Source organism: Salvelinus namaycush, chromosome 18 (genome assembly GCF_016432855.1).
Source record: "Salvelinus namaycush isolate Seneca chromosome 18, SaNama_1.0, whole genome shotgun sequence".
Lineage (NCBI taxonomy): Eukaryota > Metazoa > Chordata > Actinopteri > Salmoniformes > Salmonidae > Salvelinus > Salvelinus namaycush.
In genome coordinates, this window is record NC_052324.1 from 11,729,317 (window position 1) to 11,754,516 (window position 25,200).

General features: G+C 41.2%; 1 protein-coding gene across 1 annotated transcript in view; it reads left to right on the plus strand.

The window, feature by feature from the left end:
- The window catches only part of LOC120063082 (guanine nucleotide-binding protein G(q) subunit alpha-like), a 34,075-nt gene extending 11,654 nt beyond the window's left edge, over positions 1–22,421 (plus strand). Inside the window, exons 2-7 of the mRNA XM_039013221.1 lie at positions 3,447–3,631; positions 6,011–6,165; positions 6,270–6,398; positions 8,795–8,924; positions 18,945–19,098; positions 19,283–22,421. Of these exons, the coding sequence (XP_038869149.1) occupies positions 3,447–3,631; positions 6,011–6,165; positions 6,270–6,398; positions 8,795–8,924; positions 18,945–19,098; positions 19,283–19,473 (944 nt within the window). The 3' untranslated portion in view covers positions 19,474–22,421. The remainder of the gene's footprint in view (positions 1–3,446; positions 3,632–6,010; positions 6,166–6,269; positions 6,399–8,794; positions 8,925–18,944; positions 19,099–19,282) is intronic.
- Positions 22,422–25,200: the final 2,779 nt, after the last annotated feature.

A 25,200-nucleotide genomic window follows, 5' to 3' on the forward strand; every position in this document is an offset into this window, starting at 1 on the left:
TCTCACGGTAATTGACTGTTAATTAACATAAACAGGTTTAGCATCTCTAGGCCTCCACGCATACAAGCCTCCACGCAAATTTTTTAAAGTTGAATAAATCAATTTAATATACGTCATCACAATAAATCCATTATTTATTTTAGGCAGGTCTAAAGAAACATTATGATATGAAGAAAATGTATTTCAGAAGAACAGAATATGTTGGCCTACTGTATGTTATCTGGCTATGATCCATGCAATAGGCTGTAGGCTTGTTCATTTAGCTGACAAGATTTGCTTATAAGTCAAGTGCCATTATTTTATATTATATGATTTTATAGTGAGAAGAATATAATTTAACTTAGCTGAATAAAATAGAAAGGATATTTTTCCCATTCCGGAGCAAGTGCGCATACGAAGTGGCTATGTTGAGTGTAAAAGTGATCATTTGAAACACATCCTATACACCTGGTTAGAGTTATTTGGCAACTTTAGTTGCGAATGATACAAACCTTAGAATGTCTTAGAAATCAAACATGTACAGACTGCATGATGTGACTATAGGCTATTGATGATTTGAGAAAGTTAAAAAAAAAGAGTTTGCAATCAGTTCCTTGCCTCGGGCTGCACACACTGTTCTCTCATCAAGTGATCATATTTTCACCCATCAGACTATTCTCAACTTAATCTTGTCTTTACTAATATGTAAAATTGGTTTCAATTTAGAATGTCCCATTATCAAATGGGCAGGAACAGGGGCAGGGGATAAAAATACCTGTCATCAGTATGCAGTCGAATAGCAAATGGAGTCCGCACGCTTTCCCATGGTCCGTTTTTCAATGATGTCAGGTAGGCTACTTCAGTTTTATAGCTGAGCTGTGCTTCATATGAGCAGCCGAGAAATACATATAACAACACTTATTTCACTCCATGCATCAACCACTGTTTGAGGAGCATGCTCTCGCTGGGCGACAGGTGATATTCCGGCCTAAACTCTGTATGCCAGGGGCTCTCCAACCCTGTTCCTGCAGCTACCCAGTGCTTAATTTGGGAAACTAAATTAAATCTGTTCGGGAGCACTAAACTGTTGACAGCCCCTCTGCACGCTCTAGAAAGGAATAAAGGAGAGAGAGGAGGAGATGGAAACGGATAGTGGTGAGATATTCTGTATCCCTAAAGGTAATGTGTCACCCAATTAATCATGAAAATATAAAAAATGCCCTATTGCTAGGCTATTCAAAATCAAATACAAATTCACTATAATTGTAGGCTAACTCTCTGTAAGCCTCCCTGCACAATCAATGAACCAACAGCATCGCCTGGGGCTAAACTTTCTCTCCCAGAATCATGGATAGAAATGTTGGAGTGTAGCATAAAGTGAGATTGTAATCCACGTGAGACGAGCTAGTAGAATGATGGGGGAAGACTGCTACCTTGATAAAGTCCATCCTTAGAACACATAATAATTGGTATCTATAGTTTAGGTGTGGTTTACCTGCTGCTCTGTTGGTGACAATCACATCCCTGTCATTTAATACACTGTCACCTTACCACATACATAAATGTACTGCCTCAGTCACCAACTAGTCCAGTTGCTAAAGTTGTAACAAGCTAAATCAAATGAAGGTACCTTTGGGAGTTCTATACTAGATCAGTGTGGTTCGCACTGCATTTCCTACATGCAATGCTCATCTATCAGGGAATGCAGGCCTTAAGGGAGTCAGAGGGTTTGGTCTGGCTCATATGATGGGTGTACCCACCACTCCCCAAACTGACTTTTTGCAAGGTGGCATCCTATGACAGTGCCACGTTGAAAGTCACTGAGCTCTTCAGTAAGGCCAATGTTTGTCTATGGAGATTGCATTGCAGTGTGCTCGATTTTATATGCCTGTCAGCAACGTGTGTGGCTGAAATAGCCAAATCCACTAATTTGAAGGGGTGTCCACATATGCAGAAATCGCTCTGCCATTTCCTGGTTGCTAAAATTTGAATTGGTCGCCTAATTTCTGTTTATGTGACAAAACAAGCAAGTATAGTGTAGAGAATCATTGTACCATCTAAACCGCTGTGAAATGTATTTTACATAACCAAAAATATTGTATTTTCAGCTGTTTGAAGCTGGTGTACAAAACTGAAAGTAAAAGACACAAAAACGAAACTTACGAACGGGATGCATAGAAATAGCGCATGTAGAACAGATCTAACGCTTCTTATACTTGCTTTCAATAAGAATGATAGATCTATAACTGTTATATGTGCACTATTTCTTTACTTCCCATTCTAAAGGTTTTACTTTTACTTTCAGTTTTGTACACCAGCTTCAAACAGCTGGAAAAAATATATATTTTTGGTTATTGAAAAGAGATTTCACAGTGGTTTAGATGGTACAATGATTCTCTACGCTTGTTTTGTCACATAAACTGAAATTAGGCTAACTATTAGAATTTTAGCAACCAGGAAATGGCAGAGCGATTTATGCGTAGTGCACATTTAACACTATGATTTGACTATTAGATGTCAAAGCAATGAAATAACTAGGGCTTTACAATGATGGTGAAAACAGAGACATGAGACATTTGGGAGTGTGGGTTAAAGTCACAGAGGGTGCACAGAGGGAAATACATTATATCACATAGAGCAAATCTTTATTCAGATTCAAAATCAGATTTATTGAATTCTCCATGTGGTCTATATTAAAGGGCACCTCATTTAATATAAAAGGATTTCAGAATGTAATATTGGTGCACAATTTCTACTTAACATATCAAACGGACGCAAAAGGCTATCATTTTGTGGAACGACCCAGTAGTGTTAACATTAAATTCTGCCCATTGGACGTAGGTTGCAATGCTCTCGTCAAGTTTGTTTGTTTATTTGTCAAATGCACCTTAAAAACATGGAGTCACTACTTGACTGATAATATATCATGTTTGTAGTCATTTTTGTAGTAATTTAAATGCATTTTAGTGCCTTTGGTACGTGTCAGGTACAATAAAAATGCATTTTGACAAAATATATAATTTGGATTAAAAAAAATGTTTTAATTAAAATGTATATTTCTTACAAGTAAATGTAAATGCATGTAGGAGTATTTCACAAAACATTACCAAATACATTTTAAAATGAATTGACCTAATATTTTGATAAACATATATTTCAGAATGTATTTTAAAATACATTAAATATATCTTACGATGCATTTAACATATATTGTGATATACAGTTTACATACATTTATAAATACATTTTAAATACATTCCATAATATGTTGGAATGTGTTTAAAATGCATTGATTACATTTTTTTCTATATATATATATACCTTATTTGGCCAATTTTAAATATTTCACAAATATTTCAAAACATGTACATTTTAAAACTCAGTATCGGTAAATAATGCCTCACAATTCTTCAAAAACCCATGTATTCCTTCCTTCCCCTCCTCTCACCCATCTCCCCCTTTCCCAGGTACTGGAGAGAGTGGGAAGAGCACCTTCATTAAACAGATGAGAATCATCCATGGCGCCGGCTACTCAGAGGAGGACAAGCGCGGCTTCACCAAGCTGGTGTACCAGAACATCTTCACTGCCATGCAGTCCATGATCCGCGCCACGGAGACCCTCATGATCCCTTACAAATATGAACACAACAAGGTAAGGAGGGTGGGAGAGGGAAAGAAGGGAAGTTGTGGGACAGAGTGGGAACGAAAGCTGTGTGTGTATGTGAGTGCGTGTGCGAGAGAGAGATGTGTTAGTGAGCATAAGAAGATGACTCTATCTTTCATAGTCATGGAACAGCCTTCCACATTCACATCCTGTCTGTTTCGGTATTTCCTGTGTCTTCCTGTCACTCTCAACCCATTCCATGTCATCCAGCCAAGGGTGTGTGTGTGTGAGAGAGAGAAAAATAGTTATCTGGTGTACTGAGGTCATATTTCTCGGTTTCAGTTGTCTGCGTAGACTGAAACTGCTTATATGAATTCCTCCTCTTTGATTAAGACTGGTGTCCTTTATCCTGAGCCTTAGGCTAATTCAGGCTATTATTTTGGTTACAGAGAAAAGAGAGGTCTCAAAAATCTAGAACTGCAGGTAATTCCACATGAAACTGTCCAATTGAGGTACTGAGACCTATCAGTTGTTGACGGGCCATGTCTTATATGAATCACTAGGCCTGGTGTGACATCTGACCATGTAGTCTCAGGTTGTTAATAGAGGATAGGGTCGTTCCCTTATGTATGTTACGTTGTATACATGTTGTTCTTTAGTGTTCATATAGTCATCACAAGTTTTAAGTGACCTGGATTGTATATGAAGCCTGTGGTATTTTCCTGGTGTGTTATGTTGGCTTGAGGATTGGATACATTCAACGGGGCAGTAGCATGTCATTCCCTGGTTGTCACCGGGCAAAAACAATCACTAACATTTGGGGTTTTGGTGTACAAGGTACAGTAGAGATAAGTAATGAGGTGAGGTCAGATAATGAAGTGAAGCCAGTCATGTGACTCGGGGGATTTCAGAATCAATCATTTAACTTTTTCTAAATAATAGTAGAACGAAATACTGCTGGAGTTGTGCTAGGTGGGCTATGTGGTAGCTTCATATTAGGCCCTTAGAGTCCTCTGTGGAGCGGCATATAGTGAAACAAATAGGCTGTGTTCTTTTTTTGCAGTTGCACTCGCTGTTCATCTCAGAATATTACTATATCAGATTAAATTGCTTCCTAATGTCACGGATCCCTCCGGAACTGTCATTACGCACACCTGGTCCCTATTCCCATTGATTAGTAATTGTATAAGTGTGCCCTTTGTTTACCATTGTCCTGTCGATTATTGTTCCGATGTCCGTTGGTCGTGTGAGTACCTGTGCTGTGGCCTGTTACGGGTCTCGTCTCGTGTGATAATCATTGTGCGATTGTGTATTTATTCGAGGTACTCCTCGCTCGTTTGGGTCTCAACCCTGTGTTTGGTATACGTGTTTGTTTGGTCTTCGTCCCCGTGCCTTTACACGGCACGCTGTAGTTTGGCAATAAAAATCCCTATTACGCATTCCTGCGCCTGTCTCCCGATCCCTTATACCAGCATGACACCTAACATGCTGACCACATCGTGATCGCGAGCGTTGCAAAATAAATGTACACATACATGTTATTCAATCATTGCACCCACACTGCTCGCGCGCGCCAACGAGGGTCTGCGTTGCCAAGCGCAAACATAGAAGTCAGTTCTATTTGTGACGCTGAACGCGGTGCAAGTCCTGCCTCTCCCATCTCCTCATTGGTTTATAGAAGCATATACCCACGTGCCATCTCCTCATTGGTTATACCCACGTGGGTGATTGAAAGTTGAACCGAGGTCGGTCGGTCGTGGTAATACACCTATGAAAGTTAGATGCCAATCGCCATATAGAGTGCAAAGAAGAAAAAGCCTGGAAGGAGGAGAGATGACTAGAAACGATTCAATTGACCGTTTTATGTATGGAATAATTGTCGGAGTAGAGGACCTTGTGCATTTCAGGTAAAAAAACAACTCAACGTTTATATCCCAGGACAAATTAGCTAGCAACAGCAATCTAGCTAAATAGGACAATTAGCTAGCAACTGCAAGCTAGCTAGCTAAATTGCCATAAATGTTTAATGCTTTTCGACCTGTTCCCAAATTAATATAATTGGTTCAGAGTTTGTTTTGATATTACAACCTGCGTGCCGTGATCACGTTTAGTGTCGGGGGACAAAATCAATTTGCGTACGATGGCGCACACGCGTTTCTGGTCTGGGCATGGTGTTAGACATTAATTAAACACCTATTCAAGTGTCGCGAGATCTGATCGTCTCCGCATTACAACTGTAAAATAGTCCACCCGGAACCCGGCCATACTCACCGACAGGATTGTTTGCCTGAGCCTGGGTTATGCTTTAGTACCAATTCAGACTCACTGAACCTTGAATTGATGCCATTTAATTTATATATTTGTTTCTGTCGACTAAAAGTCTGACCTGGAGGAGTGTCTCAGTCTGTTTTTTCTTCCCTCCCTCAGGGCAACGCTAACGTGGTCCAAGAGGTGGACGTGGAGAAAGTCTACACGTTTGAGAACCCCTACATAAACGCCATCAAGTGTTTATGGAATGACCCGGGCATCCAGGAGGCTTACGACCGGAGACGGGAGTACCAGCTGTCGGACTCTACCAAATAGTGAGTAAATGAGATCTCTAACTCTACTACTACATCACATTTCCCCTCCTGCTAGGCAGTGGGCACTCACAATACCCCCCCCCCCCTTTTTTTTGTCTCCATAGTTACATGAATGCATTGGACCGGATCGCAGAAACCTCTTACCTGCCCACCCAGCAGGATGTGCTGAGGGTTAGGGTCCCCACTACGGGCATCATTGAGTACCCCTTCGACCTCCAGAGTGTCATCTTCAGGTATGCCAACCCTCAATCTCACTGAGCTGTTCAATTCTATTCTACTACACTCCATTATATTCTATTCTATTCTATAACCGACACAGTGTGAGAAAGTGAGATTGAGGTTTGTCTCTGTACTCACACTAGGCACTGCTTATATGTAGCCTTCAACTTCCATACTGATGTAGTGGGGAGAACAGACCAGAGGGTGGAGCTCTATCAATTGATGTTATATTCTTAGGGTATCTAGAGTACAGACTTGCAAGTTCACTATAGCTCATTCTTAGATAAACATGTGTAACAATGGTTCCATTGAAGCAGTAGCTCATGCCTTGCTTTACTGTGGGTTGTACAACAACATTAGGGATTATATTTTATCAGCTGTCCAGCGAAAATAGTAATTTTAACGGTCTAGATTAAAATAATAAATTGTGTGAAATTTATCAGGTAACAATCATGTAAATAATATGTATGGTATTTTGTTTTTTGATGACCCCTGTACCATGTTTGACTATGTTTGTTTTTTAGTATCTAAAAAAGCAATTTGAGTGGTCCACAATGTGTTTTTTAAAAATCGGTATTTTCAAATATTGTATCGTTGTGTAGTGACACTTAAATACACTTTTCGAAACACTAAGCTACATTTCTACCACGGGTTGGTCAAAACAAGCATTGTGATTGCTTGAGATCCGTTCTAAGCTGATCTAAAAAAATCCATTAACAACAGGTACATCGCAAAAAACACTTGTTTACTGTTCCATCCGAAATATCACTGCTTTTCTTGATACCAGGGCAAATGACAAGAGAAAAGCAAGAAGGCTTTTATTTAACACATTATTACCCCTTGTTCTAGTTTAACGTTTGGCTTGCAACAACGGGGGTTTCTACAAACATTGCTGTCTGCCTCTCCAACCTTTGCAACATTGTATATTTTTTTTATTGCGATCTCCACCATCGTGTAGACTAGAGAATTAGGATGAGATGAGACAGACAGCTTTTCTGATACTGGAAAAATGATACATCAACACAATTTTCATGGTTATATACAAATAAATGTCAATATAAAAACAAGTAAAACGAATCGAAATGCTTATAGTTTGCTGTCTCTCCAGCTTCAGTTTGAAGTGATTGTGTGTAGTGGTGGAGTGTCAACTCCAAAAGAGTCGATATCTCGACTCCTTGACCACCGAGAGTTGGAGTCGACTCCAAAAATCCTGGAGTAGTCAAAAGAAAGGTAGCCTAGCTAGGCTGACGTAGGCTACTGATTAGCCTTAAATATTTTGATGAGTAGAGATTGTCAGACGGCACTATATGCATAGCTAATCAATCACCCAAATCAAATCAAATTTGATTTGTTACATGCGCCGAATACAACAGGTGTAGTAGACCTTACCGTGAAATGCTTACTTACAAGCCCTTAACGAACAATGCAGTTCAAGAAATAGAGTTAAGAAAACATTTACTAAATGAACAAAAGTTTTTAAAAAATCTAAAATTTAACACATTATAAAATAACAATAACGAGGCTATATACAGGGGGTACCGGTACCGAGTCAATGTGCGGGGGTACAGGTTAGTCAAGGTAATTTGTACATGTAGTTAGGGTTAAAGCAACCTAATGAACCCAGAGTGTGCAAAGCTGTCATCAAGGCAAAGGGTGACTATTTGAAGAATCTCAAATATTAAAGATATTTTGACTTGTTTAACACTTGTTTGGTTAGTACATGATTCCATATGTGTTATTTCATAGTTTTGATGTCTTCAGTATTATTCTACAATGTAGAAAATAGTAAAACATAAAGAAAAACCCTTGAATAAGTAGGTGTTCTAAAACTTTTGACCGGTAGTGTACATTGTACAACACAGCAGATTTTTTAGCATGGTTTTGTATTTAAAAAAATAATAGAAGTTAGCTCTTTTTCAATGGGGGGTCAATGGGGAAGACAGATTGTTTTCCCCCAAAGAGGGCGTGGTCTAGGGGAATTCCTTCCTATGACGTGAATATTGACTGGGACAATTGAACAAACGACCAGACGGCTCGGCTAGCAACCCTTGGTTTACTGTCGGGTCTGTATGAATACATATATCAAACAAAAAGGTTTTAATGAAAATATCTCACACATTGTTTTAATGTTATGTTGGTACTCAGCTACGCCTCGTACCTACGACCGCAGCACAGCCGTGCTAAAAAAGTAGTTTAACACATCCTCTCGTGTACAGTTGCTTTAAAATGAGTCTCAAGCATGTCTTTGCTGTAAAAATGCTAGCTGTTTTTTTTTACACCAAAATGCTACGTTTAAATGAAACAATAATAATCTCGCAAACACGAATAGGACCTACACTATATTCCCATACCAACTGTAGTTGTACTCCACTCATCTGTGCTTGATATTGTTCATCTCTTCCTATGACAGGATGGTGGATGTGGGAGGTCAGAGGTCAGAGAGGAGGAAGTGGATCCACTGCTTTGAGAACGTCACATCCATCATGTTTCTGGTGGCACTCAGCGAGTATGACCAGGTGCTCGTAGAATCTGATAACGAGGTGAGCTTTGTTATTAACAACTGTGCAGTATGCAGGGCTTGACTTTAACTTTTTTTTTACTTGTCCAAAAGTTGTATGATCCGTGTATGATGAAAGGAACCATTATACAAAAATAAAATGTGATAGAGAATCAGACAAAAATGTAGTGCTATACTCTGCCTATTGGCTTCTTAGCATATTCAAGCCTGTTTATAAAAAAAAAACACTCCCCCTTTAAGGCTCTCCTTGAGGATGGTTGGCCAACCTTGGTAGCCTATAAAATATTGCAACATTACAATTACGACCAAATACTTTTGTATATGTCTACAGTTCAAAACAGACTCTGGGACAGACCACTGCACACCGCACGTAAGAGCGGTTTCATGTGGCAGAGATGAAAATATCGGTTAGAAATTAAGAAAGGGTAAAGATGCATCAACTAGCATGCACTCTGAGACAAAAAGGTTCCTTGTAGAACCAAAAAATGGTTATATCGCTTGCTTCAAATATGGAACCACTAAACGTTCTATATATTGATCAGAACCCTAGTGGTTCTTCTTCACTGAACCAAAATGTTTCCATATAGAACCCTGCATGGTGCCATTTATAAATGATGGCTACTACTATTAAATAGTAATATTCTTTGCTAAGAATATCATTTAATAAACAACTAAATAATGGACAAAAGAATATCAGTACTGTTTTTTAGAATGTATTATCATAATATGCAAACAGATTGGAAATGTGCACTGGTGGCCAGGGAGGCATCTCTTCGTTTGAATGATGGTCCATGTCAACTCTTGCTAACTTCTTTACAATACAATACAACTTTGTTCATTAGTTACAGTGAACAACAAAAATGTTCCTCTGCTCAGTTTTCAACCCCCCCAAACAGCAGACCTCACACATACAGTGGAGACGGTCACAGGTTCCTGGATGGAGACCATGTTGTGGGGTTAAGGGCCTTGCTCAAGGGTCCAACGGTAGGGGAATGTTTTTGAGGATTTGAAACCATCAGCCCTCCAGTTATCAGATACATTTCGTCTATTTTTTTTCCAACTGGCCACCTTTCGTCCACAGGTAAAACTCCTGCCACCGGTCCAACTCCTTAGCCACTGGGCTATCTACCGTCAGTACAGTATGGGTTGTTGCCTGACTGGTTCCAGAGAAGAAGAAAAGAGGAGCAAAAACATGAGATAATCTTCAGAAATAAGCATGAGTTCATCTGCCAAAATGAAGACAAAATGCTATGCGGGCATAGAATTATTATGATGTAGAAGAACAACTTACATGCAGTTGTTGTCAGCAGCAGCCACAAGAGAGATCCTCTGGCTCTGTTAGTTCTGGGTTACTGCCAAACTGAGCAAAACATAAACAGTGTGTTTAAAAGTCATGTAATGATTAACTAGGCTATTAAATCACCGAAACGTATTATACATAATTTATTATAAATAATTTATACATACCTCCTCTCAGTCAGCAACAGTTTACTAATGGCTTCATGACACATAGTCCCCTCAATTGACTCCACACTGAAATAAAGTAACAATTAGCAAATTGCCAATGTCAGGCTGGGTCTGTAGCTCTATTTGGCATATCCCATAATAGAAAAGTATGTTTATTTGAAAGAGTTAGCTGGCTAGCTTGTAAAGTGGCAAATGCAAGTAGCCTAGCTTTTTTTGTTCAGTTAGCAAAGTTAGCTAACGTAGCTAGCTATCTTACAAACATGCTCAAATTCTTTAAACTTTATTTATCTAGCGTATAGTTTATCATATGACTTTGATTTAATTTCATTATTATTGAATTAAATAATCAACTTTGTTTACCTTAATATATTGAAAAAGAACGTGCTTATTGGTAGGCCACATGCAAGTTGGTTCAATCACCGTCCTCTTGCGTGGTTATGCTGGAATGACAGATCGTTTCTATATAGAACCCCTTTTTTAATCTAAGACTGTATGCTTTCATTAAGCACATTATTTCCTCATGCCTCTAGATAGAATTTAGTTTGCAACAGCACTGGTTTGTATCAACCTTGCTGTTTGCCACTCAGAACTCGGCAACAATGTTTCAAAATAGGAAATCGATCATCCTCCTGCCATAGAGGGCTAACGGTTTACAGACGTCAGCTAGCCATCTTTCTGACCATGCCAAAAACAAATATTTCACCTTTATTTAACCAGGTAGGCCAGTTGAGAACAAGTTGTCATTTACAACTGCAACCTGGCCAAGATAACGCAAATCATGCAGCAGCATCATTAATATGGCTATACATGTCAATGCAAAACAGCTGAAACAAATTAAAAGGGAATATTAGCTGTCATTTCAGAGTTTGATGTGACTGGGTTAGCTTTTGTTAGCATTTTCTTTCTAAAATCCCCATTATACTCAAAGTTCTTTGCCTTCACTGGGTATATTTAGTTCAATTCCTTCAGAAAGTATTCACACCCCTTGACTTTTCCACATTTTGTTGTTTTACAAAGTGGGATTAAAAGGGATTAATTGTCTTTTTTTTTGTCAACAATCTACACAAAGTACTCTATAATGTCAAAATGGAAGGAACATTTTTAATATTTGTAAAACATTTCTGAAAAATAAAACACAAATATATCTTGATTAGATAATTATTCAACCCCCTGAGTCAATACATAGAATCATCTTTGGCAGCGATCACAGTCTTTCTGGGTACGTCTCTACGAGCTCTCCACACTTGAATTGTGCAACATTTGTCCATTATTCTTTTCAAAATACTTCAAACTCTGTCAAATTGTTTATTGATCATTGCTAGACAACCATTTTCAGGTCTTGCCATAGATTTTGAAGCAAATGTATGTCAAAACTGTAACTCGGCTACTCAGGAACATTCACTGTCTTCTTGGTAAGCATCTCCAGTGTAGATTTGGCCTTGTTATTGTCCTGCTGAAAGGTGAATTAATCTCTCAGTGTCTGGTGGAAAGCAGTCTGAACCAGGTTTTCCTCTATGATTTTGCCTGGGCTTAGCTCCATTCCGTTTCTTATTTTTCCTGAAAAATTCCCCAGTCCTTAACGATTACAAGCATACCCATAACATGACGCAGCCACCACTTTGCTTGAAAATATGGAGAGTGGTACTCAGTAATGTGTTGTATTGGATTTGCCCCTAACATAACACTTTGTAGTCAGGACAAAAAGTGAATTGCTTTGCCATATTTTTTGCAGTATTACTTTAGTGCCTTGTTGCAAACAGGATGCATGTTTTGGAATATTTTCATTCTGTACAGGCTTCCTTCTTTTCACTCTGTCAATTACTTAGTATTGTGTAGTAACTACAATTTTGTTGATCCATCCTCAGTTTTCTCCTATCACAGCCATTAAACTCTGTAACTGTTTTAAAGTCACCTTTGGCCTCATGGTGAAATCCCTGAGCGGTTTCATTCCTCTCTGGCAACTGAGTTAGGAAGGTCGCCTCTATCATTGTAGTGACTGAGTGTATTGATACGCCATCCAAAGTGTAATTAATAACTTCACCTTGCTCAAAGGAATATTCAATGTCTGTTTGTTTGTACCCATCTACCAATAGGTGCCCTTCTTTGCGAGGCATTAGAACACCTTCCAGGTCTTTGTGGTTGAATCTGTGTTTGAAATGCACTGCTCGACCGAGGGATCTTGCAGATAATTGTATGTGTGGGGTATAGAGATGAGTAAGTCATTCAAAATTCATGTTAAACACTATTATTGCACAAAGAGTGAATCCATGCAACTTATTATGTGACTTGTTAAGCACATATTTACTCCTCAACTTATTTAGGCTTGCCATAACAAAGTGGTTGAATACTTATTGACTCAAGACATTTCAACTCTTCATTTTCAATTAATTTGTAAAAATGTAGAAAACCCAAATTCCACATTATGGGGTATTGTGTGTAGGCTACTGACCAAAAATCTAAATTTAATACATTTTAAATTCAGGCTGTAACACAGCAAAATGTGTAACAAGTCAAAGGGTATGAATGCTTTCTGAAGGCCTTGTTTAGTAAAGGGTTCTTTAATCTTGTCCAAAGAACCAAAAGGTTCTAAATAGAACCCCAAATAACCCATTTTCTAAGAGTGTGGGTTACTGGTATGACTAGGATTATGCCTTTGGAGGCTGGTCAATAAAATAATGTTGATTTGAAAACCAATAGAAAATGAGAAAAATGCTTCTTTCAATGGCATATTAATTGTTTATAAAATAAATACTAGGCTACTTTGAAAAAACGTCCAGGTTATATACAATTACGTTTATGGTTAAATTATTTCAAAATGCTGACCTCCTCCGCTCAGGTGGGTGATGTGCAGCACTGTTCTTCCCTCTCCGGTCTTGTGACCATTTGATCTGAACGGACAGTGCCATGAGTAGGCCAATGTCGACAGAATCAAACCTTTAGACGCTAATGTTAATTATCTTTCATTATATTTGCCAAACATGACTGGCGCATAGCCTATATTTACGTCATTTAAAGGGTCACTAAAGTTTGGCTACATTTTCTGGCGCCTCTCTCGTGTCAGCATCTGTTTGGCCAATATGCATATCACCTACACTTTGACATGTATGCTTTTTTATTTATGGACTTGAAACATTTATTTGAATATTATTCCAGTGTTGTTCTCACTGATCCAATTTTGATCGGAGTAATTTTTTGATATTGTGATTCTTCTTGTCCGACAATTTTGTTTTACATGTTCCGGGCAAGAAGACAAGCACTCATGTCGAGCTCTGCAGTATGTTTAACTAACACACACACTCAGAAAGTACACCTATTTTACTATTTAGATAACAACAGCACTTTGCATGAAGTTACATCATTTGACAATAGGACTTCAAATAATCTCTAACAAAGTAAGTTAATTACAGGTCTCTGAACCATTGTACAATTCAGTCTTTCTACTCGAATTACATTATTCCCATGGGCAAAATAATGTGAATATATCTGTGGCTATGGTCTTCTCTCTCTCAACTATGGTGTATATGGGTGTTTTAGAGGCACACCTCTCTGTGCTTCTGAAAGAGAAAGGCTTGTCCTTATTTAAAATAATGGAAATAAGACACTGCTTTTTCCTGGCTTTTTCCAGCTAGACCTCCCTTTCACTTGGAAAGCAGTTGTAAATTACTCCTACAGCTGTTTTGAATACAGCCTACGGGCGACAGAACTTCTTCAAGAGAATACACACCATCTGTGTGTTCCCAGAATTTCCCAGCATGCTCTTGACTTTTCAACTTTGTCAGTAGAAACCTGTGTCCATAGGATAAAACCAGAGAGAGACCATTAAAACATCTGTAATCAGGCAGTTCATGTTTACAGTGACGATACAATACAAATAACATAAGACCAGTTGGTTGAATGTAAAGCTATATTAAAAACATGAGCTGGCGCACACCCAGAGAAAATTATTTTATGTAGAGGTGCTGACTAACGGCGAATAAACTAGACGCTATAAAAAATAAAGAGAGTCGCACACTCTCTATATAAACTCCCAGTAATTTATTGGGTAAATCCAATCAAATGTTTTTTGTCACATCCGCCAAATACAACAGGTGTAGACCTTACAGTGAAATGCTTACTTACAAGCCCTTAACCAACAATGCAGTTTTAAGAAAATACCATAAAAAAAAGTAAGAGATAAGAATAACAAATAATTCAAGAGCAGCAGTAAATAACAATAGCGGGGCTATATACTGGGAGTACCAGTACAGAGCCAATGTGCGGGGGCACCGGTGTCGAGGTAATTGAGGTAATATGTACATGTAGGTAGAGTTATTAAAGTGATTATGCATAGATAATAACAGAGAGTAGCAGCAGGGTAGAAGGGGTGGGGGGCAATACAAATAGTCTGGGTAGCCATTTGATTAGCTTTTCAGGAGTCTTATGGCTTGGGGGTAGAAGCTGTTTAGAAGCCTCTTGGACCTAGACTTTGGCACTGCGGTACCGCTTGCCGTGCGGTAGCAGAGAGAACAGTCTATGACTAGGTTGGCTGGAGTCTTTGACAATTTTTAGGTCCTTTCTCTGACACCGCCTGATATAGAGGTCCTGGATGGCAGGAAGCTTGGCCCCGGTGATGTACTGGGCCGTACACACTACCCTCTGTAGATCCTTGCGGTCGGAGGCCGATCAGTTGGCATACCAGGCAGTGATGCAACCCATCAGGATGCTCTCGATGGTGCAGCTGTAAAGCCTTTTGAGGATCTAAGGACCCATGCCAAATCTTTTCAGTGTCCTGAGGGGGAATAGGTTTTGTCGTTCCCTCTTCACAACTGTCTTGGTGTGCTTGGACCATGTTAGTTTGTTGGTGATGTGGACGCCAAGGAACTTGAAGCTCTCAACCTGCTCCACTGCAGCCCCGTCGATGAGAATGGGGGCGTGCTCGGCCCTCCTTTTCCTATAGTCCACAATCATCTCCTTTGTCTTGATCACTTTGAGGGAGAGGTTGTTGTCCTTGCACCACACTGTCAGGTCTCTGACCTCCTCCCTATAGTCTGTCTCATCGTTGTCGGTGATGGTGTTGGAGTCATGCCTGGCGGTGCAGTCATGAGTAAACAGGGAGTACAGGAGGGGACTGAGCACGCACCCCTGAGGGGCCCCCGTGTTGAGGATCAGCGTGGTGGATGTGTTGTTACCTACCCTTACCACCTGGGGGCGGCCTGTCAGGAAGTCCAGGATCCAGTTGCAGAGGGAGGTGTTTAATCCCAGGGTCCTTAGCTTAGTGATGAGCTTTGAGGGCACTATGGTGTTGAACGCTGAGCTGTAGTCAATGAATAGCATTCTCACATAGGTGTTCCTTTTGTCCAGGTGTGAAAGGGCAGTGTGGAGTGCAATAGAGATTGCATCATCTGTGGATCTGTTGGTGCTGTATGCAAATTGGAGTGGGTCTAGGGTTCATGGGATAATGGTGTTGATGTGAGCCATGACCAGTCTTTCAAAGTATTTCATGGATACAGACGTGAGTGCTACGGGTCAGTAGTCATTTAGGCAGGTTACCTTAGTGTTCTTGGGCACAGGGACTATGGTGGTCTGCTTGAAACATGTTGGCATTACAGACTCAGACAGGGACAGGTTGAAAATGTCAGTGAAGACACTTGCCAGTTGGTCAGCGCATGCCCTGAGTACACGTCCTGGTAATCCGTCTGATAATCACCAACGTTTCAGCTGCCAACTCTCTTTATTTTGATAGCTTATGGATGTAAAGCTATGACATTTTACCGTTTTCCCCCTGTACTTTAAACCTGCAGTTTAAACCTTCATGCAAATCAGAGGTTTGGAAGCCCTGAAAGGTTGTTTGTAATGCTTGTGAAGCACCACACACAAATTTTTATTTTTTAATTTTTTAAATTTGTCACATGGACAGTGAAATGCTTAAATTGTAACCGCTACCCAACAGTACAGTATTCAATATCAAAATAGTATAACTAATAAAACAATTTTTTTTTTTTTTTTATCCCCCCTTTTCTCCCCAATTTTCGTGGTATCCAATCGCTAGTAATTACTATCTTGTCTCATCGCTACAACTCCCGTACGGGCTCGGGAGAGACGAAGGTCGAAAGCCACGCGTCCTCCGAAGCACAACCCAACCAAGCCGCACTGCTTCTTAACACAGCGTGCCTCCAACCCGGAAGCCAGCCGCACCAATGTGTCGGAGGAAACACCGTGCACCTGGCCCCCTTGGTTAGCGCGCACTGCGCCCGGCCCGCCACAGGAGTCGCTGGAGCGCGATGAGACAAGGATATCCCTACCGGCCAAACCCTCCCTAACCCGGACGACGCTAGCCCAATTGTGCGTCGCCCCACGGACCTCCCGGTCGCGGCCGGCTGCGACAGAGCCTGGGCGCAAACCCAGAGACTCTGGTGGCGCAGCTAGCACTGCGATGCAGTGCCCTAGACCACTGCGCCACCCGGGAGGCCCAAACATTTTTTTTTTAAACAAGAGAAATAAGAAAAAGAAGAGGAAGATATATACAGGGTTAGTGCCAGTACCAAATGTACATTGTGCAGGGATACTGGAGTATTTGAGGTAGATATGTACATGTAGACAGGATTAGGAGAAAGTGACTGGTAGCAGGATAAATAATAATAATAATAATAGTAGTAAACAGTATGGCAGAAGTGTAAGTGGTGGGTGGGAGTGTGCGTGGTGGTAAGTGTGTGTATGTAAGTGTAAGCGTGTGGGGGTGTGCAAGAGTATTAGTGTTGGCCTGATAGGCGGAAAAGAGACTGGTAACAGGAATATATACCGGTAAATACTTATGATAACATGCTAATGGTAATATGTACATGTAAAAAGGAGTAATATTGTCAAGTAGCAGTATAGATATTAATGGTAATTGCAATCGATAATCAATGAACAGCATTGTAGCGGTAGTAATGAATCTAATCAATAATCATTTTTGCAGAAGCGTAGGTGTAAGGGGAGCAGTAGTTGTTAGCTTCCCTGGCTTTTGGCTAAGATCAAGTTGTTAGCCATTTAACAGGGGATGGAAGCTGTTTAGGAGTCTGTTGGTCTGAGCCTTGATGCACCGGCACCGCCTGCCAGACAGGAGCCTGGAGAATAGTTCATGTCTCGGGTGGCTGGAATCTTTTGCAATTTTTCAGCCCTTTCTCAGACATCGCCCGGCATGTACGTCCTGGATGGCTGGGAGCTCACCCCCAGTGATGTGCTGGGACGTCCACACCATCCTATGTAGGGCCTTCCGGTCGAGAGTGGTGCAATTGCCATGCCAGACGGTGATACAACCGGTCAGGATGCTCTTGATGGTACAGGTGCAAAAGTTCCTAAGGATCTGAGGGGCCACGCAGAATCGTTTCAAACCTCCTGAGGGAGAAGAGGCACTACCGTGCTTTCTTCACGACTGTGCTGGTGTGAGAGGGCCATGTTAAGTCTTCCGTTGTGTGGAAGTTGAAGCTCTTGACCCTCTCCACTGTGGCCCCGTCGATGTGGGTGTGCACCCTCCCCTGTTTCCTGTAGTCCACGATCAGCTCCTTGGTCTTGCTGATGTTGAGGGAGAGGTTGTTGTATTGGTACCACACTGCCAGGCCTCTGACCTCCTCCCGACAGAATCAAACCTTTAGACGTCAATGTTAATTATCCTTCAATAAATCCCTGTAGGCTGTCTCATCACTGTTTGTGATCAGGCCTACTACCGTTGTGTCGTCAGCAAACTTGATGATGGAGTTGGAGTCGTGCGTGGCCACACAGTTGTGGGTGAACAGGGAGTACAGGAGGGGGCTAAGCACACACCCGTGGGGGGCCCCCTTGTTGAGGGTCAGCGTGGCAGAGGTGTTGTTACCTACTCTTACCACCTGGGGGTGGCCCGTCAGGAAGTATAGGATCCAGTTACAGAAGGGGTGTTCAGTCCCAGGGTCCTAAGCTTAGTGATGAGCTTGGAGGGCACTATGGTGTTGAACACTGAGCTGTAGTCGATGAAGAGCATCCTCACATAGGTATTCCTCCTTTCTAAGTGGAACAGGGCAGTGTGGAGAGCAATTGAGATTGCGTAATCTGTGGATATGTTGGGGCGGTATGCAAAATGGAGTGGGTCCAGGGTGTCTGGGTCTGGGATGATGGAGTTGATGTGTGCTATGACCAGCCTTTCAAAGCACTTCATTGTTACAGATGTGAGTGCTACAGGGCGGTAGTCATTGTGGCAGGTTGCCTTAGAATTTTTGGGAACAGGAATGGTGGTAGTCAGCTTGAAACATATGGGAGATGTGTGACAATACTCTTGTCTAAATGGTGATGACACCATAGAACAGACTTTGAATGTGCTTTAGGTGGTGTGTGTGTGTGTGTTTAGCAGTGAGTGTAAATGTTAAAAGAAAGTAAATAACAGTGGTGAACTGAAAAAGCATCTGGAGGCCTCTCTCTCTCTCTCTCTCTCTCTCTCTCTCTCTCTCTCTCTCTCCCTCTCTGGCTGTAAAAAGTTGATTAGAACCTGTACTTAACGGGATAGTATAGCTGAACTGAACTATCCCTTCAATGATAGCAGCTGGACTTGACAAACTGTTTTCTTCTCTCCTCGTTTCTCCCTCAGAACCGAATGGAGGAGAGCAAAGCCTTGTTTAGGACCATCATCACATATCCCTGGTTCCAGAACTCCTCTGTCATCCTCTTCCTCAACAAGAAGGATCTGCTGGAGGAGAAGATCAATTACTCCCACCTGGTTGACTACTTCCCGGAGTATGACGGTGAGTGGCCGCACCCGTTTGCTATTTGGAGTCAGGGGCCCGACCACAAATTAAATTCCCTCAGGAAAAATAAAGTTCCCTAAAACTGTACTAGCCTCTATGCTTTATGACTTGTTAAAAGCACGAATGAGCCTTTATAATGTGTTATGACAAGGCTTGTAATATGTGTATGTCTCTAACATAGGTCCCCAGAGAGACGCCCAGGCGGGCCGCGAGTTCATCCTGAAGATGTTTGTGGACCTGAACCCGGACAACGACAAGATCATCTACTCCCACTTCACCTGCGCCACGGACACGGAGAACATCCGCTTTGTGTTCGCCGCCGTCAAAGACACCATCCTGCAGCTCAACCTGAAGGAGTATAACCTGGTGTGAAAGCCATAGAGTTAGAATCCTAGAAGGGACTTCTTCGGCATGAGCGGAGCACGACTGGGGCCGAGACCCTTCTCCAACATTGACAGACTGAATGTCAAACTGACTGTCAAAACAAACATCTAATGGTTGCGTAATGCTAATTTATTGCCATTGTTGACCCTTCCTTTCTTTTGTCTATTTAAAAGAAAAACATTATTGAGGGGGTTTGGGGGGTTTAAATGTCGTTGTTGGATATGTACAGCACCGTTCCTCCAATTGTTTTAGGCTAAGCGTTGTGACGTTTTATTTTTAAGACATTTAAAGTGACAGCTGGGTTTTGTCCGCCTCTGATCTCGATTCCAAGGTGCTCCTGCCTTCTGTGTTTCTGATTCGACCCAGTCGGTCCATTCTTCTGCCTAACACTTATTTTCCTCAGAAAGGGTGAAAAGGGTTGATACTGTGATTTTTTTAAGTGATTGTTTTTCATTATTGCATCAAATTATTTGGTAGCGTTTGACGTGGGAGTGGTTTGAGCCACACAGCAGGGCAGGAGGTTAGCCGTGTAACTAGGTTGTGGAGTGAGCACCATGATACTCATTGTCCATCACAGGCCCCGGGGTCAGGAAAAGGTTATTGATGAGACAGTGTTGAAGTTGCGCTGTGCCACGCTCACTTTTTTTAAGGTCCTGTTTATTGCCGACGCCAAAAGGACGTAGAGTAAGGTTAACTCAACGCTCCCCTTTGCACAGTTAACTAGAAAGTGTATTGGAAGCAAGACAGGACACAGCCTTTTGAAGGCACCAAGAGTTGCCAATGCACACGTGACCATTTTAAAGTGTTTCCCCCCGTTTCTGGTTATACAATCCTCCCCCATCTCGTATTCATTGTTGAATGCCAAAACCAGTCGTTTGAGTCAGTATGCCGAGCCTGACAAAACACACATTCACTGGAGTTCATAGAGTTGTTGTGTTGTTAATGCCAAATTGAGTGGCCAATCGTTTTGTGGGCATTGTATGGAAATTATAATACTATTGACAGTAGAAGCTGAAGTCCTCTGGTGACCAGTTGTGATTATGTGGTTGGTTGTATTCCATAGGCCCTTCTTATCCAAGTCTTGGGTTTGGTACACCTTACACACTATGAAATGGTTATTTTCTTTTGACCAGACGGAGGCGGGGACCAGGGGGATGGAGGACCTTGCTCTATTACTGATGGGTCACACAGATTCAGTTGTGAGAATCTGCTTTTGACAAGGGCTCTTCTCTCGTAGAGGGGCTGCTAGTCTTCTCTCACTGCCTGGACTGAGCTGGACCACCGCAAAGGCAGCTGTGGCAGCCAATCACAGTGCCAGTGTCTCACATAGACTGAGAAATCACAATGCAGCTCTGTCCTTTTGATTGTCCAATCACAGCCCAGCTGTCCGACTGTTTTAGTTTGTTAGCAGTGGAGATGATTAGCTGTTTCCCACGTTAAAAGGGGCAGTGGCTCTGACTCCCAGTTATTTCTCTGAGTATATACATTTTTTGTAACAATTCCCTAAACATAACCCTGTAATTGACATTTTATTGAGGTATAGTGCAATTATGAATGCTATAATCATTTTACATACATCTCTCTCTCTCATATATATATATATATATGGCAGCATCCATGTTGGCTTTGTAATCATTATTTTTTGGCAGATTGAATGTGCGGTATTGAAAAAATGTATCTATGTAATTGCATTGTATGTCTAATGTATGGCTAATTCGTTTGGGGGGAAATTATTTACGTTTGATTGTTTTTAAAAGGAGAATGTATATTTTTTTCCCAGTTCATTTCTCAACAAGAAATGAAGTGCAGTTTCAGAACTGCTTAAGGAGTAATCAATATGATCTAACGAAACAATATGCCAGAAGCAGCAATCACTTTTGCTAATTGACTTTCGTATAAAAAACTGCAGACTCAAATTACAGGGCTAATTCCATTGGTTTAAATCTAAATACTGGCTTCAGGAAAAGAGCACTTGTCATGTAGGAATGACCACATCACGCATTCTCCGACTCCTTTCTTTATTTGACTACATTTGTTAGCTATTTTATTTATTCAAACAGGGTCTTGGAGACAGCACTCTGCAGTTTCCCCATTTCCCCTTGTCATCCCCACACTGGGACTGCGCGTTCTGTTGGGGCTAATTGTTCATTGGCCATTTAACGTAATTCTGCACCCCCTGAGGTTTCTTATGTTAACATTTAAGACTAAGCTGTGACCAGGAGGAGACTGTTCCAATGCCCAGTAAGAACAAGCCATTCGCCTCTCAAAAACACCTTCCAGTGTCTTTTTGCTGTCGAGGGTCCACGAAAACCACATCTACATTCGAACCACTCCCTAATCCCTACATGCTTGATATTATCCTGGGTCGTGTTCATTATGCATGCAACAAAACAAAAAAATTAACAACAGAACAAGAACATTTGAGTTTTTCTTATTGCAGGAAGCCAGGTTTCAGTTGATGTTTTACGTTTGGTGCCTATTCAATGGAGTTAAGAACGTATTGTAAATTCATTCCTCGGCTAATGGAGCTAACCAACTGGTACCTTTTCGTATAGTTCAAATGGTTCGCACGTTGTCAAGCGGGCGGTCACGTGTGTTGGCAAGGTAGAGGACCCTGGTTCTAAGCAGTCCGAGGCAAGTTCTGGGAGGCAGCGCTATATGCTAAGCTAGCACACTGAATCCGGTTACACATAATAAACACGACCTAGTGCGTTCAGATCTATAACATTGAAGGGGTAGGGGGCTATGGGATGGAACATGTGGGCACTTGATTACCGGGGTGGGTGATAGGTTAGAATGCAGGTCGGGGACAAAATGTGGCACTTGCCAAAAAAAGAATGTGCACCACTATCACAATATGCTAGGAACCCAAATTTGTTTGAATGGATATATTAATGGATGGTACATTAATAAAAGTGCAGTCGCAAAAAACATCAAGCGCTATGATGAAACTGGCGTTTCGTGCTTTTGTTTTGATGGCCAATCATCAGAATGTACAGATTTGTTTATGAACAAGTGATAGAAAAAAGTTAACTTGTACATGTTGTCTTATTGTGGGAGCTGTGCCTCCTGCTCTCATTTAATTAAGGAACACTTCATCATATGTTACCTCTCTCTGAATGAGACTCCTCTGTGAACATGTTTCAGTATTCACACAGACCAGAAGGCTAGGAAGCCAGCTAGAACGTTTCCCAAGGAAGACAAATAAAGTGAGTACAGCAAAGTATTTTCCTACAATAAATGTGCAACACACACACATACATAGAGACAGTGCAGATAAAGACGCCATAAAGAATTCCTATCCTGGAGTCGCTTGCCGGATATTTACCTTGTGAGGTGACTGGCTTAGTTGCAACAGACAGGTAAACCTTGCAGAGGAGTTCAAGAGGACTCATATTTATGTTACATTTGATTGAAATGTTAGACTTAATATAATTAGCCCAAACAAAGAATTCAACTAATCTTATTTCTAAAGCAGGAAGACTAAACTGGGAGTCTTGGTGTAGTGTTCCTTTTGTCATGTGGTCCTAGATATCCAATTGGCCAGGTCAAATATTGTTACATTACAGTGCTTCCTGCCAGGGCCGGTTCCAGGCATAAGTGACATAACCCCCGACTGCTCGGGGGCCTCTGAACAATAAAAAAAGATATGCAGTACCAGTCAAAAGTTTGAACACACCTACTCATTCAAGGGTTTTTCTTTATTTTTACTATTTTCTACATTGTAGAATAATAGTGAAGACATCAAAACTATTAAATAACACATACGGAATCATGTAGTAACCAAAATGTTATATTTGAGATTCTCCAAAAAAGCCACCCTTTGCTTTGATGACAGCTTTGCACACTCTAGGCATTCACTCAACCAGCTTCATGAGGTAGTTACCTGGAATGCATTTCAATTAACAGGTGTGCCTTGTTAAAAGTTAATTTGTGGAATTTTTTCCCTTCGTTTGAGACAATCAGTTGTGTTGTGACAAGGTAGGGTTGGTATACAGAAGATAGCCCTATTTGGTAAAAGACCAAGTCTATATATTAGAAAGAACAGCTAAAATAACCAAAGAGAAACAACAGTCCATCATTATTTTAAGACATGAAGGTCAGTCAATCTGGAAAATGTCAAGAACTTTGAAAGTTTCTTCAAGTGCAGTCGCAAAAAACATCAAGCGCTATGATGAAACTGGCTCTCATGAGGATCGCCACAGGAATGGAAGACCCAGAGTTACCTCTGCTGCAGAGGATAAGCTAATTGGAGTTACCAGCCTCAGAAATCGGCTATTAACTGCACCTCAAATTGCAGCCCAAATAAATGCTTCACAGATTTCAAGTAACAGACACATCTCAACTGTTCAGAGGAGACTGCGTGAATCAGGCCTTCATGGTCGAATTTCTGCAAATAAAGCACTACTAAAGGACATAAATAAGAAGAAGAGACTTGCTTTGGCCAAGAAACACGAGCAATGGATATTAGACCGGTGGAAATCTGTCCTTTTGTCTGATGAGTCCAAATTTGCGATTTTTGGTTCCAACCGCCAGGTCTTTGTCAGACACAGAGTAGGTGAACGGATGATCTCCGCATGTGTGGTTCTCACTGTGAAGCATGTAGGAGGAGGTGTGATGGTGTGGGGTCCTTTGCTGGTGACACTGTCTGTGATTTATTTAGAATTCAAGGCACTCTTAACCAGCATGGCTACCACAGCATTCTGCAGTGATACGCCATCCCATCTGGTTTGCGCTTAGTGGGGCTATCATTTATTTTTCAACAGGACAATGACCTGAAACACACTTCCAGGCTGTGTAAGAGCAATTTGGCCAAGAAGGAGAGTGATGGAGTGCTGCATCAGATGACCTGGCCTCCACAATCACCCGACCTCAACCCAATTGAGATGGTTGGTTTGAGAAAAGCATTCCAGGTGAAGCTGGTTGAGAGAATGCCAAGAGTATGCAAAGCTGTCATCAAGGCAAAGGGTGGTTACTTTGAAGAATCTCAAATATGAAATATATTTTGATTTGCTTAACACTTTTTTGGTTACTACATGATTCCATATGTGTTATTTCATAGTTTTGATGTCTTCACTATTATTCTACAATGTAGAAAATAGTAAAAATAAAGAAAACTCTTGAATTAGTAGGTGTTCTAAAACTTTTGACTGGTCGTGTATATATTTTAGGAACTGGAGTCGGGGTCTCAACTTACTATTGAGTGATAGAATAGTAGAATACACCAGGTGTAATTTCATCAGCAGTTTTATTTTGTTATGTCAGTCACTGACAGTCACTTAATTAGCCATGTCAATTTTTACATTATTAGTTAATCTAGCCAGGTATCTAAATTTATAGTAATCATAGTAATCATGTAGAAATGCAGAAAACGTGCTTTAAAACTGCCACATTTTCTCTACACCCCATGGAAAAATGTGTAGAATTGCAGGAAATGAACTTTCCTCTCCACCATCAACAGGGGAGCTGCTAAAATATTTTGTGCAAGGTGGGGGGCCCTCCACCCAAACCTTGCTTAGGGACCCTAAAAGGCTAGAGCCGGCCCTGCTTCCTGCAGGCTCCTTGTAAGTAACTATATCATAGTCAGGCATCTACTGTAGGCGCGCCCGTCCCCGCCCCGGTGGAGATGTGTCCTATTGCCTTGGATAAAGTTCAGGATGTGACCAAGCGCCAGGAAACATATGCGCACTGCCAGTCTAACGTTCACCCACAGCT